Source organism: Silurus aristotelis (genome assembly GCF_946808225.1).
Source record: "Silurus aristotelis genome assembly, chromosome: 2".
NCBI lineage: Eukaryota > Metazoa > Chordata > Actinopteri > Siluriformes > Siluridae > Silurus > Silurus aristotelis.
Genome location: NC_139575.1, coordinates 434,379 through 449,667, shown reverse-complemented (window position 1 = coordinate 449,667; position 15,289 = coordinate 434,379). Strand labels below are relative to the sequence as shown.

The 15,289-nt window shown below is 47.7% G+C and overlaps 1 protein-coding gene across 3 annotated transcripts in view; it reads left to right on the top strand.

Annotated features, from left to right (window-relative positions):
- The window catches only part of itpr1a (inositol 1,4,5-trisphosphate receptor, type 1a), a 100,956-nt gene that overhangs the window by 81,191 nt on the left and 4,476 nt on the right, over positions 1–15,289 (top strand). For all 3 annotated transcript variants that reach the window (XM_083562368.1, XM_083562367.1, XM_083562366.1), the window contains 3 exons: positions 8,627–8,739; positions 8,864–9,029; positions 9,230–9,390. In XM_083562368.1, coding sequence (XP_083418494.1) covers positions 8,627–8,739; positions 8,864–9,029; positions 9,230–9,390 — 440 coding nt within the window. The remainder of the gene's footprint in view (positions 1–8,626; positions 8,740–8,863; positions 9,030–9,229; positions 9,391–15,289) is intronic.

The following is a 15,289-nucleotide window of genomic DNA, read 5'->3' as shown; positions in this document are numbered from 1 at the left end:
ATATCATTTTATTTTGTTATATTTATCCGCCACACCTTAAAGGCTGGGCCGTGCACATATTGTCCGACATTAATCCGGTCCGTGACGCAAAAAAGGTTGGGGACCACTGTCCTAAGGAAAGCATGTACATGAACCTTGTAGCACCCCATAATTTACTAGCATTAGCCTGGATAGCTTTCCATTTAAGTCTACAAAATGGTAACGATTGGACAGGTAGGATTTAAACCAGCTTAATGCCTGTCCCTGAATGCCGATGTAATTCTGTAAGTGATCTAGGAGTAGATCATGATCTATAGTGTCGAATGTAGCACTAAGATCTAGTAAAACTAACAGAGAGATGAAGCCTTGGTCTGAAGCTAAAAACAGGTCATAAGTGTATTTTACTAGGGCAGTTTCTGTGCTATGATGGAGCCTGAAACCTGACTGAAACTCCATCCATCCATCCATCTTCTCCCGCTTATCCGATGCCGGGTCGCGGGGGCAGCAGTCTAAGCAAAGATGCCCAGACTTCCCTCTCCCTAGACACTTCTTCCAGCTCTTCCGGGGGGACACCAAGGCGTTCCCAGGCCAGCCGGGAGACATAGTCTCTCCAGCGTGTCCTAGGTCTTCCCCGGGGTCTCCTCCCAGTGGGACGCGCCCGGAACACCTTCCCAGGAAGGCGTCCAGGAGGCATCCGGAACAGATGCCCGAGCCACCTCAGCTGACCCCTCTCGATGTGGAGGAGCAGCGGATCTACTCCGAGCTCCTCCCGAGTGACTAAGCTTCTCACCCTATCTCTAAGGGATCGCCCAGCCACCCTGCGGAGGAAGCACATTTCGGCCGCCTGTATCCGGGATCTTGTCCTTTCGGTCATGACCCAGAGCTCATGACCATAGGTGAGAGTAGGAACGTAGATTGACCGGTAAATCGAAAGTTTCGCCTTGCGGCTCAGCTCCTTCTTCACCACGACAGACCGGTACATCGACCGCATTACTGCAGAAGCTGCACCGATCCGTCTGTCAATCTCCCGTTCCACCCTTCCCTCACTCGTGAACAAAACCCCAAGATACTTAAACTCCTCCACTTGCGGCAGGAACTCCCCACCAACCTGAAGTGGGCAAGCCACCCTTTTCCGACTGAGGACCATGGCCTCGGATTTGGAGGTGCTGATTCTCATCCCAGCCGCTTCACACTCGGCTGCAAACCGTCCCAGTGCATGCTGAAGGTCCTGGTCTGATGAAGCCAACACGACAACATCATCTGCAAAGAGCAAAGACGAAATCGTGTCGTCACCAAACCGGACACCCTCCGACCCCTGGCTGCGCCTAGAAATTCTGTCCATAAAAATTATGAACAGAACCGGTGACAAAGGGCAGCCCTGCCGGAGTCCAACATGCACCGGGAACAAGTCTGACTTACTGCCGGCAATGCGAACCAAGCTCCTGCTTCGGTCATACAGGGACCGGACAGCCCTTAGTAAAGGGCCCCCGACCCCATACTCCCGGAGCACCCTCCACAGGCCGCCGCGAGGGACACAGTCGAATGCCTTTTCCAAATCCACAAAGCACATGTGGACTGGTTGGGCAAACTCCCATGAACCCTCCAGCACCCTGTAGAGGGTATAGAGCTGGTCCAGTGTTCCACGGCCTGGACGAAAACCACATTGTTCCTCCTGAATCCGAGGTTCTACTATCGGCCGTATTCTCCTCTCCAGTACCCTGGCATAGACTTTCCCAGGTAGGCTGAGAAGTGTGATCCCCCTATAGTTGGAACACACCCTCCGGTCCCCCTTCTTAAAAAGAGGGACCACCACCCCGGTCTGCCATTCCAGAGGCACTGTCCCCGACCGCCACGCGATGCTGCAGAGGCGTGTCAGCCAAGACAGCCCCACAACATCCAGAGACTTGAGGTACTCAGGGCGGATCTCATCCACCCCCGGTGCCCTGCCACCGAGGAGTTTCTTTACTACCTCGGTGACTTCAGCTTGGGTGATGGACGAGTCCGCCTCTGAGCCCTCAGCCTCTGCTTCCTCAATGGAAGACGTGACGGCGGGATTGAGGAGATCCTCGAAGTATTCCTTCCACCGTCCAACGACATCCCCAGTTGAGGTCAACAGCTCCCCACCTCTACTGTAAACAGCATTGGTGGGGCACTGCTTTCCCCTCCTGAGGCGCCGGACGGTTTGCCAGAATCTCTTCGAGGCCAGCCGATAGTCCTTCTCCATGGCCTCACCGAGCTCCTCCCAGGCCCGAGTTTTTGCCTCGATAACCACCCGGGCTGCAGTTCGCTTGGCCTGCCGGTACCCGTCAGCTGCCTCAGGAGTCCCACAAGCCAACCAGGCCAGGTAGGACTCCTTCTTCAGCTTGACGGCATCCCTTACTTCCGGTTTCCACCACCGGGTTCGGGGATTGCCGCCTCGACAGGCACCGGAGACCTTACTGCCACAGCTCCGAGCGGCCGCTTCGACAATGGAGGTGGAGAACATGGTCCACTCGGACTCAATATCTCCGGCCTCCCTCGGATTCTGGTCAAAGCTCTGCCGGAGGTGGGAGTTGAAGATCTCTCTGACAGGAGGCTCGGCCAAACGTTCCCAGCAGACCCTCACAGTACGCTTGGGTCTGCCGAGTCTGTCCAGCTTCCTCCCCCGCCATCGGATCCAACTCACCACCAGGTGGTGATCAGTTGACAGCTCCGCCCCTCTCTTTACCCGAGTGTCCAAGACATACGGCCGCAGGTCAGATGAAACGACCACAAAGTCGATCATCGACCTGCGGCCTAGGGTGTCCTGGTGCCACGTGTACTGATGGACACCCTTATGCTTGAACATGGTGTTCGTTATGGACAAACTGTAACTAGCACAGAAGTCCAATAACTGAACACCGCTCGGGTTCAGATCAGGGGGGCCGTTCCTCCCAATCACGCCCCTCCAGGTGTCACTGTCGCTGCCCACGTGTGCATTGAAGTCTCCTAGTAGAACGACGGAGTCCCCAGTCGGAGCACTGTCCAGCACCCCTCCCAGAGACCCCAAGAAGGCCGGGTACTCTATACTGCCGTTTGGCCCGTAGGCACACACGACAGTGAGAGACCTATCCCCGACCCGTAGGCGCAGGGAAACGACCCTCTCGTTCACCGGGGTAAACTCCAACACATGGCGGCTGAGCTGGGGGGCTATAAGCAAACCCACACCAGCCCGACGCCTTTCACCATGGGCAGCTCCAGAGTTGTAAAGAGTCCATCCTCTCTCGAGGAGTGTGGTTCCAGAGCCCAGGCCGTGCGTAGAGGTGATCCCGACTATCTCTAGTCGGAACCTCTCAACCTCACGCACAATCTCAGGCTCCTTCCCCGCCAGCGAGGTGACATTCCACGTCCCTAGAGCTAGCTTCCGTGTCCAGGGATCGGGTTGTCGAGGCCTCCACCTTCGACTGCTGCCCGATCCTCTTAGCACCGGCCCCTTACGGTCCCTCCTGCAGGTGGTGAGCCCACTGGAAGGCGGCCCCACGTCGCTCCTTCGGGCTGAGCCCGGCCGGACCCTGTGGGGGAAGGCCCGGCCACCAGGCGCTCGCATACGAGCCCCAACCCCGGGCCTGGCTCCAGGGTGGGGCCCCGGCTGCGCCATACCGGGCGACGTCACGGTCCCTGATGTAGTATCTCTCATAAGGGGTTTTGAACCGCTCTTAGTCTGACCCGTCGCCCAGGACCTGTTTGCCTTGGGAGACCCTACCAGGGGCATATAGCCCCGGACAACATAGCTCCTAGGGTCATTCGAGTACTCAAACCCCTCCACCACGTTAAGGTGGCAGTTCAAGGAGAGGTGAAACTGACTGAAACTCTTCAAAGATATTGTTCTCTTGTAAGTAGGAACAGAACTGGGCAGAGAAAATATTTTCCTAAATCTTAGACATAAATGGCAGATTTGAAATTGGTCTGTAATTTGATGGTGTGTTTGGATCCAAATGAGGTTTCTTAATGAGGGGCTTAATAACTGCTAACTTGAGGGGTTTAGGGACATGACCTAAAGATAGTGAGGAGTTAATAAAATTCAGAAGAGGCTCACCAGCTGTATGGAACACTTCCTTCAGTAGTTTAATTGGAATGAGATCTATGGGGTCTGGTCATGGTGACTGATCTGCCCCATCACCTTCGACAGTTTTGAGACTAATCGCCAGGGAGAGAGTGTTTTTTTTATGCTGTGGGCCCACATGTACTGTCTCTGTTTCTTATTTAGATTTCTCCAAATGTCACAGAGATTGTGGGCCTCCACCAACTCCAACAGGTACTTATGGGATGCTAAATGAGGTTCTGTGTGATTTCTGTCTATATTTTCTGCTTTACAATTAAAATCACCTCCCAAAATTAAAAACTCTGCAGTGCTAATGTTTAAAAACACATTATTGAGTTTGTGTAAAAAACTAATTCTCTCCACTGCACTGGTGGGAGCGTCCACACAGATAAAAACTAAAACCTAACTTTCATAAAAAGTATTGACTTTTAAAACCCTCCCGTTTAAAATTTCTTCTACAGTGTAAGAAATGGGAATAAAATTGTGAGTAAAAAGCAGGGCAACACAGGGTAAAACATTGGTAATCCAGAAATGTCCAGTATTTTTGTGTCTATTGAAAACAAGGCTCTGTACAACCCCAGTGCTTCAACTGTGCGTAATAATCCACTGGCTGCTGTTTTCCATACTAAGTCTCTGCTAATGACTTCTATGAAGAAAAGATTAAGGAACCTTCACTTCCTCCCCAACAATGACTACACAACACAGCCAGGAATCCACTACTCCTCTGTTGTCAAGCTTTTCAACCTTAACAGAAGATGAGATACTGCAAGTCATCCAATCTTGCAATCCAACCACCTGTTCTGTGGATCCAATCCCTTCAACTATGCTTCAGACCGTCACACAAGATCTTCTGCCCTTCATCTCCACAATCGTCCATGGGTCCTTAACATCTAGCTATGTGCCAACTACCTTCAAGCAAGCAAGGGTCATTCCCATCTTAAAGAAACCTGCTCTGGATCCATCAGACATCAACAACTACAGACCGGGATCACTTCTCTCCTTTCTTTCTAAATCTCTGGAACGCACTGTGTTTAACCAACTGTCTGTCTATCTTTCACAGAACAACCTCCATGATCCACATTCCACAGAGATGGCCCTTTTGGCTGTTTCAGAGAAACTGCATGCTGCTCGATCAGCCAAGCTATCATCTGTACTTATCTTCCTGGACCTTTCAGCAGCATTTGACACAGTCAACCACAAGACTCTCTTATCTACCCTCAAGAGCCTCGGTATCCACGGAACAGCATGGGAATGGTTTGCTTCCCACCTGGAAGGTCGCTCATACCTTGTAACATGGAGGGGATCCACATCTGCCCCGTGCAGACTCACCACTGGTGACCCACAAGTCTCGGTACTTGGTCCCCTCCTTTTCTCCCTCTATACCCACGCCATTGGTGAAGTCATATCCTCACATAGGTTTTCTTACCACTGCTATGCAGATGACACTCAACTCACCTTTTCTTTCTCTCCATCAGATAACACAGCTTCCGCTCGGATCTCAGCATGCTTGACAGACATATCTTCATGGATGAGTGCTCATCCACAAAAACTCAACCCCAGCAAAACAGAACTGCTGGTCATCCCAGGTGATTCATCTCCAGGTCAAGATCTCAAAATAACTCTTTATGACTCTCTGCTCTCCCCCTTCAGCCCCTGCTTGTAACCTTGGGGTAACTAGGGAGAATGAACTGTCCTTCTTCTCACATGTCACTAATGTGGCTCGTTCCTGTCGATTTCTTTACAAAATCCAAAGGATTTGACCGTTTCTGTCCACACAGGCTGCCCAGGTGCTTGTTCAGTCTCTTGTCTTTTATGGCAGGTCTTCCTCTGAAGGCTATTCATCCACTGCAAATGATCCAAAACGCAGCTGCACGGATTGTGTTCAATCTGCCCAAGTTCTCCCACACCACCCCACTGCTGCTCCTCCACCGGCTTCCAGTAGCTGCACGTATCAGATTCAAAACACTGATACTTGCCTACAAGGCCATAAATGGACCAGCGCCATCTTACCTCAGAGACCTAATTACATCTCACACTGCACCACGCTGTCTGAGATCCTCCAGCACTGCTCGACTGGTATCACCTTCTCTCAGAATGAGAGGTAAGTACACTTCAAGGCTCTTCTCTGTTCTGGCACCAAGGTGGTGGAATGAACTTCCCCTAGATGTCCGTACAGCGGAGTCCCTGACTATCTTCAAGCGACGATTGAAGACCTTCATCTTCCTGAAATACTTAAATTAGCACTTTCCAAGTTTGCTTTGTAGAATTCAAGAGTTATATTTTATTTCAAGCTTGGAATCTTGTGTACCAGTGTAGATTTATTAATTGCTAGAGACTCAAAGCACTTTTGTACGTCGCTTTGGATAAGAGCGTCTGCTAAATGCCGCAAATGTAAATGTAAATGTACACTCTCAATTTCACTGTATAACACGCTGATCATGGCTTTGAAACCTGGAGTGAGCCCAAAGGCGTTCAGCACCTTCTACAAATATTCATGTTTAACTCGGTAAAATGCCTCTTCCTGGTCTGGGAAAATCAGACCAGTCTTTAAACCCAATAGCCTGGAGATGTCCAAAATTTCACAAATTAGGTATATGTAGTCAAAAATCGACCTGCCAGGCACACAGTACGTCTGGTCATGGTGAATGATCTGCTCCATCACCTTCTTCAGTCTCGATGCTAATGTTTTTGACAGCAGCTTGCAGTCAGTGCACAGTAGGGTCAGGTCTCCCTTTTTCGGCAGCACCGTCAAGACTGCTTTCCTGCAGCTCACCTTTCTGTACACTGTCTTATAGGACATCCAACATGTCCTGCATTATAACAGCCCAGAATGTCTTGTAAAACTCAACAGGGAGACTGTCTATTCTCCATCCTCTGGAGAGCCTGAAAAGTGATCCAGTCCTGCCAGGAAGATTGTGTTATCCATAGCATGGGCCCACGTGTACTGTCTCTAGTTCTTATTAAAAGTTCTCCATATGTCACTTAGACGCTTACGGGAAGCTGTGTGAGGTTCTGCGTGGTTCCGATTTAAATTATCCGTAGTACAGTTAAAATCTCCACCCAGAATCAGAACCTTTGCAGTGTTGCAGTCTGAGATCACACTGCTCAATGTGTCTAAAAAACCATCCTCTCCACTGCATTGGTGTGAGCGTACACAGATACAAACTAAAATCTCATTCTTATCAAAAGCGCTCACTTTTAAAAGCCTCCCATTTAAAATCTCTTCAACTGCGTAAGAACAGAAAGCAAAGCAACTCCACCACTAAGCGATGTGTTATAATATAAAATCACTAACTCCTCCCATTTCTTCACCCAATCAGCAGCATTGCTGATGTCGCTGTGGTTTTCTTGCAGCATGGCCACATCAGTGTGCTTCTGCTTTAAAAGTCCGTATAGCTTAGCTCTCTTGTTCTGCTCATTTGTTAGATTAATATTTACGCTCGCAAAATTAATTCCAATTATTGAAATAAATAAAATAAATAAAACTAAACAGAGGGTAAAAACCACTCTAACATAAAAAACACACATTATTCATTGTCAGAGTTTCCCCTGTTCACTCTAGTTATCAGTTTCTTCAGACATTCAACATCAACAAATGCTCCTTCTCTTCTGAAGAACTTAACGTCCTGTATGAACTGTTTACGGTCGGGGAAAAAACTCTTCCAATGCGACATTCTTCTGCCATTTAGAGTTCTAAAAAAAACTCTCAAATGTCCTCTCCACTATTAACCACATTAATCTGCTCCTCCTGAGAATCCAAAACTAAAACCAAGTCTGATACGCAGTCGTCACTGTCCGATTCTCTCTCCTCCACCGGTGTGTCTTTTTTTTGGGGTGAGAGAGAGAGAACAGGGGTGACAGAGAGAGAGAGAGAGAGAGAGAGAGAGAGAGAGAGAGAGAGAGAAGTATATGGATTATTGTTGTATAAAGGGTAAAGACAGTACAGTACAGTGTGATCAGGGTGTAAGTAGGAACAAGATTCACTGTGGCAGCAGAACTAAAAGGGAGAAGCAGAAGGAAACACAGACATGAGGATCTCTGGGATAAAAAAGAAGTTACATTTGTGATGAATTCTGCAAATTCTAGAGAATTCTGAGAAAATCAGAGTCGGGCCCCTGGGGGTCTATAAATAATAATGAATGGAATTGACTGACTGGACCTGCTTTCATACACTGAATATTTTATGTTGGTGTAAAGAACTTCAAATGTTTTACATTTGTGTTTAGTCTTTTGTGTGACGTTTAGATTATTATTATAAATAGCTGTGACTCCGCCTCCTCTGCCATTTAGACGGGGTTGGTGTATGTAACTATACCCAGGAGGACTCGCTTCATTTAATGCTACATATTCATTTAGTTTAATAAGTTTAATATTCAAAACTCAGAGCTTTTAGTTCCCTTGAACATTTTAAGCCGAATTTTCTCGTCTTTTCCAGCTTTTACTTCATTGTTACATTAAACACCTGATTATTTGTTTTGAATATTTGCACAACATTGCAGCTCTGTGTGTGTGTGTGTGTGTGTGTGTGTGTGTGTGTGTGTGTGTGTGTGTGTGTGTGTGTGTGCGTGTGTGTGTGTGCATGTGTAGAAGAAGTTGAGAGAGCGTGTGATTCTTTGTGGATGTGTATGATCACTGTTCTGAGTCACGGCCTGAGGAGTGGAGGAGGAGTTGGAGACGTCCTGCGCAAACCATCTAAAGAGGTATCTCACACACACACACACACACACACACACACACACACACACACACACACACACACACACACACACCACATATCCACTGCTGATGCTGATGATGATGATGGTGATGATGTGTGTGTTTCAGGAGCCTCTGTTTGCTGCAAGAGTGATTTATGACCTGTTGTTCTTCTTCCTCGTTATCATCATCGTGTTGAATTTGATCTTTGGTGTCATCATCGACACATTTGCTGACCTCAGGAGTGAAAAACAAAGAAAAGAAGAAGTGCTAAAGACCACCTGTTTTATATGTGGTGAGACCACACACATACATACTCACACGCACACACACACACACACACACACACACACACACACACACACACACACACACACAATCACACACTACAGATTTTTTATTCTGTATCTTTATCACTATATGTGTATTTTATATTTCTGTGTGTGTGTGTGTGTGTGTGTGTGTGTGTGTGTGTGTGTGTGTGTGTGTGTGTAGGGTTGGAAAGAGATAAGTTTGACAACAAGACGGTGACATTTGAGGAGCACATTAAAGAGGAACACAACCTCTGGCACTACCTTTACTTCATCGTGCTGGTGCGAGTGAAAGACTCGACGGAGTACACTGGGCCCGAGAGCTACGTCGCTCAGATGATTAAGGTCAGAGGAGACTTTCAGAGAAGAACACATGATAAAATTACTGATCAGTAGGAATAGAGCCAGTAGGTAACACACACATGAGGGATCTTTGAGACATACAGCTGTACATGTTCCACTATCAACAAACCTGAGTGATCCATAACTGTGGGAGAGAAAAGTAATCTTTACTATTCAAGGTACCAATAAATAGCCTGCACCTTTTTACTGTAATAGGGATCTTTAATCATGAATCACTATCCATGATCTACAGGTATTAACAATTATGGAACAGTAATGAATGGATGTTTGACGATGAGGATGAGGTTAAATTTAAGAGTCTTTCTCCCCTGGGTTCTTCCCAATAAAGTCTCAGGAAACATTTCCTTTACCACAGTCACCAGTGGAGAAACAGGAGAAACTTGTAAGAAGCAAACTAATAGACACTAAACTTCTACATTACAGCTTTATAACATCTTTATCTGTGTAACACTGCTTTGGGGAAATGTCCAATGTTACAAACACTACACAAGCAACTGAACTAAACATTGTTAAGCTGATCTTTCTCGAAATGAAAATGATTTCGTGTGATTGTCCTTAAAGTGTCCATGTGCAGTGTGATGTGATATAAAGTGGCACTGTGATGTGCAAGTCCAGAGGTAAGGTGCCATAATAGTGCAAAATAAGTTGTGCAGAAGTAAGTGAAGCTGGAGAGAGAGGGTCAGTACTAAATCCTGGGTGTTTGTGTTTAAAACTCCAAATGGCCTGCAGGACGTTCAGCTGAACGCACCACCCTCTGGAGGGCACGTCTGTCCTGCATGGTGCTGTTCCCGAACCAGGAAGTGATGCTACCCGTCAGAACGCTCTCAATGGTGCAGGTGTAGAAAGTCTTTAGCACCTGAGAGGGAAGTTTAAAGGCATTTAAGCATCTCAGATGGTACAGACGCTGCCAGGCTTCTTTATCAGGGTGTTGGTGTGACAGGACCAAGACAGGTCCTGTGTGACGTGAACACCTAGTTACTGGAAACTGTCCACTCTCTCCACTGGGGTCCCGCTGATGTTTAGCGGTTGGTATGAGTGCTCCTGCTTCGTGCTGAAGTCCACGATCAACTCCTTAGTCTTGCTGACATTTAGGAGAAGGTTGTTCTCTTGGCACCATCTCTCCAGGTTTTTAACCTCCTGTAGGTAGGCCGTCTCACTGTGGTTGGAGATCAGACCCACCACAACAGTGTCATCAGAAAACTTGATGGTGGTGGAGTTGGAAGTGGCCACACAGTCGTATGTCAAGTCAAGTCAAGTCAAGTTTATTTGTATAGCGCTTTTCACAACAGACATTGTCTCAAAGCAGCTTTACAGAAATCAACAGTGAAGGTGAATGATGTGTGTTTATCCCTGATGAGCAGCCGTGGCGACTGTGGCAAGGAAAAACTCCCTTAGATGTAATGAGGAAGAAACCTTGAGAGGAACCAGACTCAAAAGGGAAACCCATCCTCATTTGGGTGACATCAAGAGTTTGATCATAAATCTTTCAACAATACAGAACACTGGAGAGTGAGAACTAACATGAGCACTGGAGTATAAGATTATAAGTAAATGTTCTTTCAACAGTCTTTGGTATAAAAGTAGGAGCTACTGAGCTCAACATTTGTGATCATCACAGATCCAGCATCAGCTTCTCCATGCCAGAGCCTTTAAACACTTCAGGAAGTCCAATGTCAAACTCCACACATGCAGTGGGATCCAATTGGCACTGGTACGTCTCTAGATGGTTCAGGATGTTTGCGAGTTTTGCATCTACTTCTTTAAAGTCCATAATCTTCATGAGGAGGGACATGACTGGAGCTGGCCAAACCTCAGGAAGCCTCGGGATGGGGAGAAAAAGAGAAGCAGTGGAGAGGAATTAGCGTAGCTGCTGTTCATGATATTAACAGCACAAGTTGATAATGTGCATGTGATCATATATTCTGGAGCACAAGGTTGTGATGTGATGTGTGTGATGTGTGTTATGTGTAGGCTTTGCTAAAAAGATATGTTTTTAATCTGCACTTAAACTGGGAGAGTGTATCTGAACCCCGAACACTGTCAGGAAGACTATTCCAGAGTTTAGGAGCTAAATGTGAAAATGCTCTACCGCCTTTAGTGGACTTTGCTATTTTAGGAACTACTAGAAGCCCAGAGTTTTGAGATCTCAGGGAGCGTGACGGATTGTAGCGTGTTAGAAGACTGGAGAGATACATAGGAGCCAAACCATTTAGTGCTTTATAAGTGAGTAGCAGTAGTTTGTAGTCTATTCGAAACTTAATAGGAAGCCAATGTAGGGACGATAAAATTGGGGTTATGTGGTCATATTTTCTTGACCTTGTGAGAATTTTGGCTGCCGCATTCTGAACTAACTGAAGCTTGTTTATTAATGACGCAGGACATCCACCTAGTAATGCATTACAGTAGTCTATTCTGGAGGTCATGAACGCATGGACGAGCTTCTCTGCATCAGATATAGACAACATGTTTCTTAGCTTAGAAATATTTCTAAGGTGAAAGAAGCTGTTTTTTTAACTTGGTTTATATGATTTTTAAAAGATAAGTTGCTGTCTAAAATAACTCCCAGGTCTTTTACTGTTAAACTAGTGGTTACAGAACATCCGTCTAAATGCAGGTTGAGATGCTGGAGCTTCTGTATATCGCCTGGTTTAGATGAGATATATAGCTGAGTATCATCAGCATAACAATGGAAGCTAATTCCATGCCTTCTAATAATATTTCCTAAGGGAAGCATGTATATTGTGACGAGCAGGGGTCCTAGAACTGAACCTTGTGGCACGCCATAGTTCACTAGCATTAGCCTGGATAGCTCTCCATTTAAATCTACGAAATGGTAACGATCGGACAGGTAGGATTTAAACCAGCTTAATGCCTGTCCCTGAATGCCAATCTAATTCTGTAAGCGATCTAGGAGAAGATCATGATCTATAGTGTCGAACGCAGCACTAAGATCTAGTAAAACTAATAGGGAGATGTAGCCTTGGTCTGAAGCTAAAAACAGGTCATTAGTGATTTTAACTAGGGCAGTTTCTGTACTATGATGGGGCCTAAAACCTGACTGAAACTCTTCAAAGATATTGTTCTCTTGTAAGTGGTTACATAACTGGGCAGCGACAATCTTTTCTAAAATCTTAGACATAAATGGGAGATTTGAAATTGGTCTGTAATTTGATAGCGTGTTTGGATCCAGATTAGGTTTTTTAATGAGGGGCTTAATAACTGCTAACTTGAGGGATTTAGTGTCAGCCGACGGCGCACGCACTTTCGGTAATCCGGCACGACACAGCGGCCATCTTTTGTGTGTATAAATAGACGCTGGCTCCTGTTATCCCTTGCCAGATTGTCTTTTGGCTTCGTGTATGTTTTTTTGGGACTTTCTTGCCGTTTTTTCTCTGTTGATTATTTTTGCTTTCACTTTGCACGTCTCTTTTTCCCCGGTTTTTCTGCCGGTTTTTGGACGTTTGTTTGTTAATGTTTTCTGTGTTCTTCCGGTCTCTTCGGCCCTGCTCCTGGTTTGTTGTTTTTGTTTTTGCCCTTTTCTGCTCTTTGTTTTTTTTTTCATGCTCTTGTTAAGGGAAGTGCTTTAGTTTTCGGACTGTTTTTTGCCTCTTTGTTTTTTCCCTAATTAAAGACTGCCTTTTGAATTTCTCCCGCGTCCTGCATTTGGGTCCTTCCTCTCGCACCCCTGACAGAACAATCTGGCCAACTATGGACCCCGCGGACGCACAGGATTTAAGGGAGAGTATAGACTCTTTGAAGCAAATCTGCATCACCCATGATCGGCAGCTACGTGAGATTGGTTCGGCACTTTCAAGATTTCATGCAGCACGCAGCTCAAAATCCCAGTACCTCGGCTGTAGCCTCACCCGTCGCATCCCCTGCACCATCAACCGAGATGGAACCTGCTCCGGTCGTGGTTAGTTCCCGTGAACCTCACCTAACACCACCGGCATGTTTCTCCGGGGAACCAGGACACTGCCGCCCCTTCCTCACTAAGTGCGGCATTATCTTTCAACTTCAACCCTCTTCTTTTCCCACTGAAGTAGCCAAGGTGGCCTATGTGATTTCCCTGCTATCAGGTCCCGCTCTCCAGTGGGCCACCCCTGGGTGGGAGAACCAGACCACCCACTGCAAGTCTTTCTCCTCCTTCTCCGGCGAACTCTGGAAAATTTTCGACTCCGCCTCTCCTCGTCACGATGCGGCTCGCTTGCTGTTTTCTGCCACTCAAGGTAGGCGTTCGGTGGCTGAATTTGCCGCTGAGTTCCGCACCGCTGCTATGGATAGCGGATGGAACCCCACTGCCCTCTATGACGCCTTCTATCGTGGTTTGGCTGCTGAAGTTAAAGATGAGTTAGCCGCCCGGGAACTTCCATCGGGCTTAGATGGCCTCATTGCCCTCGCTACGCGAATTGACAGATGCCTGCGGGAGCAGGCTTTGGAGCACACTTCTCGGCACTCCGATCGTCACCGCTCTCCACCGCAATACCGACGTCGAACACTCCCTTGTGACACTACTGTACCAGAACCCCACTCTCCACCCCGTCCTATGGAAATTGGCCGCCGACACCTATCCCCAAATGGAAAGGAGAGGCGTCGCTCCAGAGGCTTGTGTCTCTACTGTGGGGAGGCTGGACACATGGCGGTTTCCTGCCCAGTAAAAGACCAGGCTCGTCGCTGATGGAGAGGTCTTAGCCGAGCCAAATTCTTCCTGCCCTCTCCAAACCACTCCTAGGCATCCGCATCCTCTCTGGGGGACAGGAGTACCAGCTTGCGGCTTTTGTGGATTCAGGGGCAGACTCAGAGTTTCTGAATCAGGATCTAGTTCAGCAGTTGAGGATTGAGACCGAATCCTTGCCAGCCACCCTTCAAGTTCAAGCCCCCGATGGCCATCCCCTTTATCAGGCAACCTGTCGCACTAAGCCCATCCGGGTCACCATTGCCGATCAACATCAGGAGTGGCTATCCTTTTTGGTCATTTCTTCCCCTCACACCCCGGTCATGCTCGGTTTTCCCTGGCTGCAGAAACACAACCCCTGCCTGGATTGGTCCACGGGTGAAGTCTTAGAGTGGGGAACCTTCTGCCATTCCCACTGTTTAGTCCAGCCATCAGCCTCTGTTTTTTTTGAGACCTTGGACCTTGACTCAGTTCCCTCTGTGTATCACGACCTGGGTCAGGTATTTAGCAAGGCCCGAGCTTCCTCCTTACCTGCTCATCGGCCATATGACTGCGTCATCGACCTCCTACCCGGGTCCTCGCCCCCCCGGGGACGTTTGTATCACCTGTCGGGCCCCGAGCAAAAAGCCATGACGCAGTACATTCAGGACTCACTTGCTACTGGCCTTATTCGCCCTTACTCCTCCCCTGCCGGTGCGGGGTTCTTTTTTGTTGAGAAGAAGGATGGGACTTTACGCCCCTGCATCGATTATCGTGGTCTCAATTGGATCACCATAAGAACCGCTAATCGCTCCCCTTAATGGACACGGCGTTCGAACAGCTCCAAGGAGCTTCCATTTTCACTAAACTGGACCTTAGAAACGCATACCATCTCGTTCGCATCCGGGAAGGGGATGAGTGGAAGACGGCTTTCAACACCCCGTCGGGTCACTATGAGTATTTGGTCATGCCGTTTAGCCGAACCAACGTGCCAGCGGTTTTCCAGGCTCTTATTAATGACGTGCTGCGTGATATGTTGAACCGTTATGTTTTTGTATATCTGGACGACATCTTAGTGTTCTCCCGATCTCTGGATGAGCATGTCAGCCACGTTCGTTTGGTACTCCAGTGCCTCCTCCAGAATAGTCTGTACGTCAAAGCGGAGAAATGTGAGTTCCATGTCTCTAGCACCTCCTCCCTGGGATTCACTCTTGCCGCGGGGAGCAT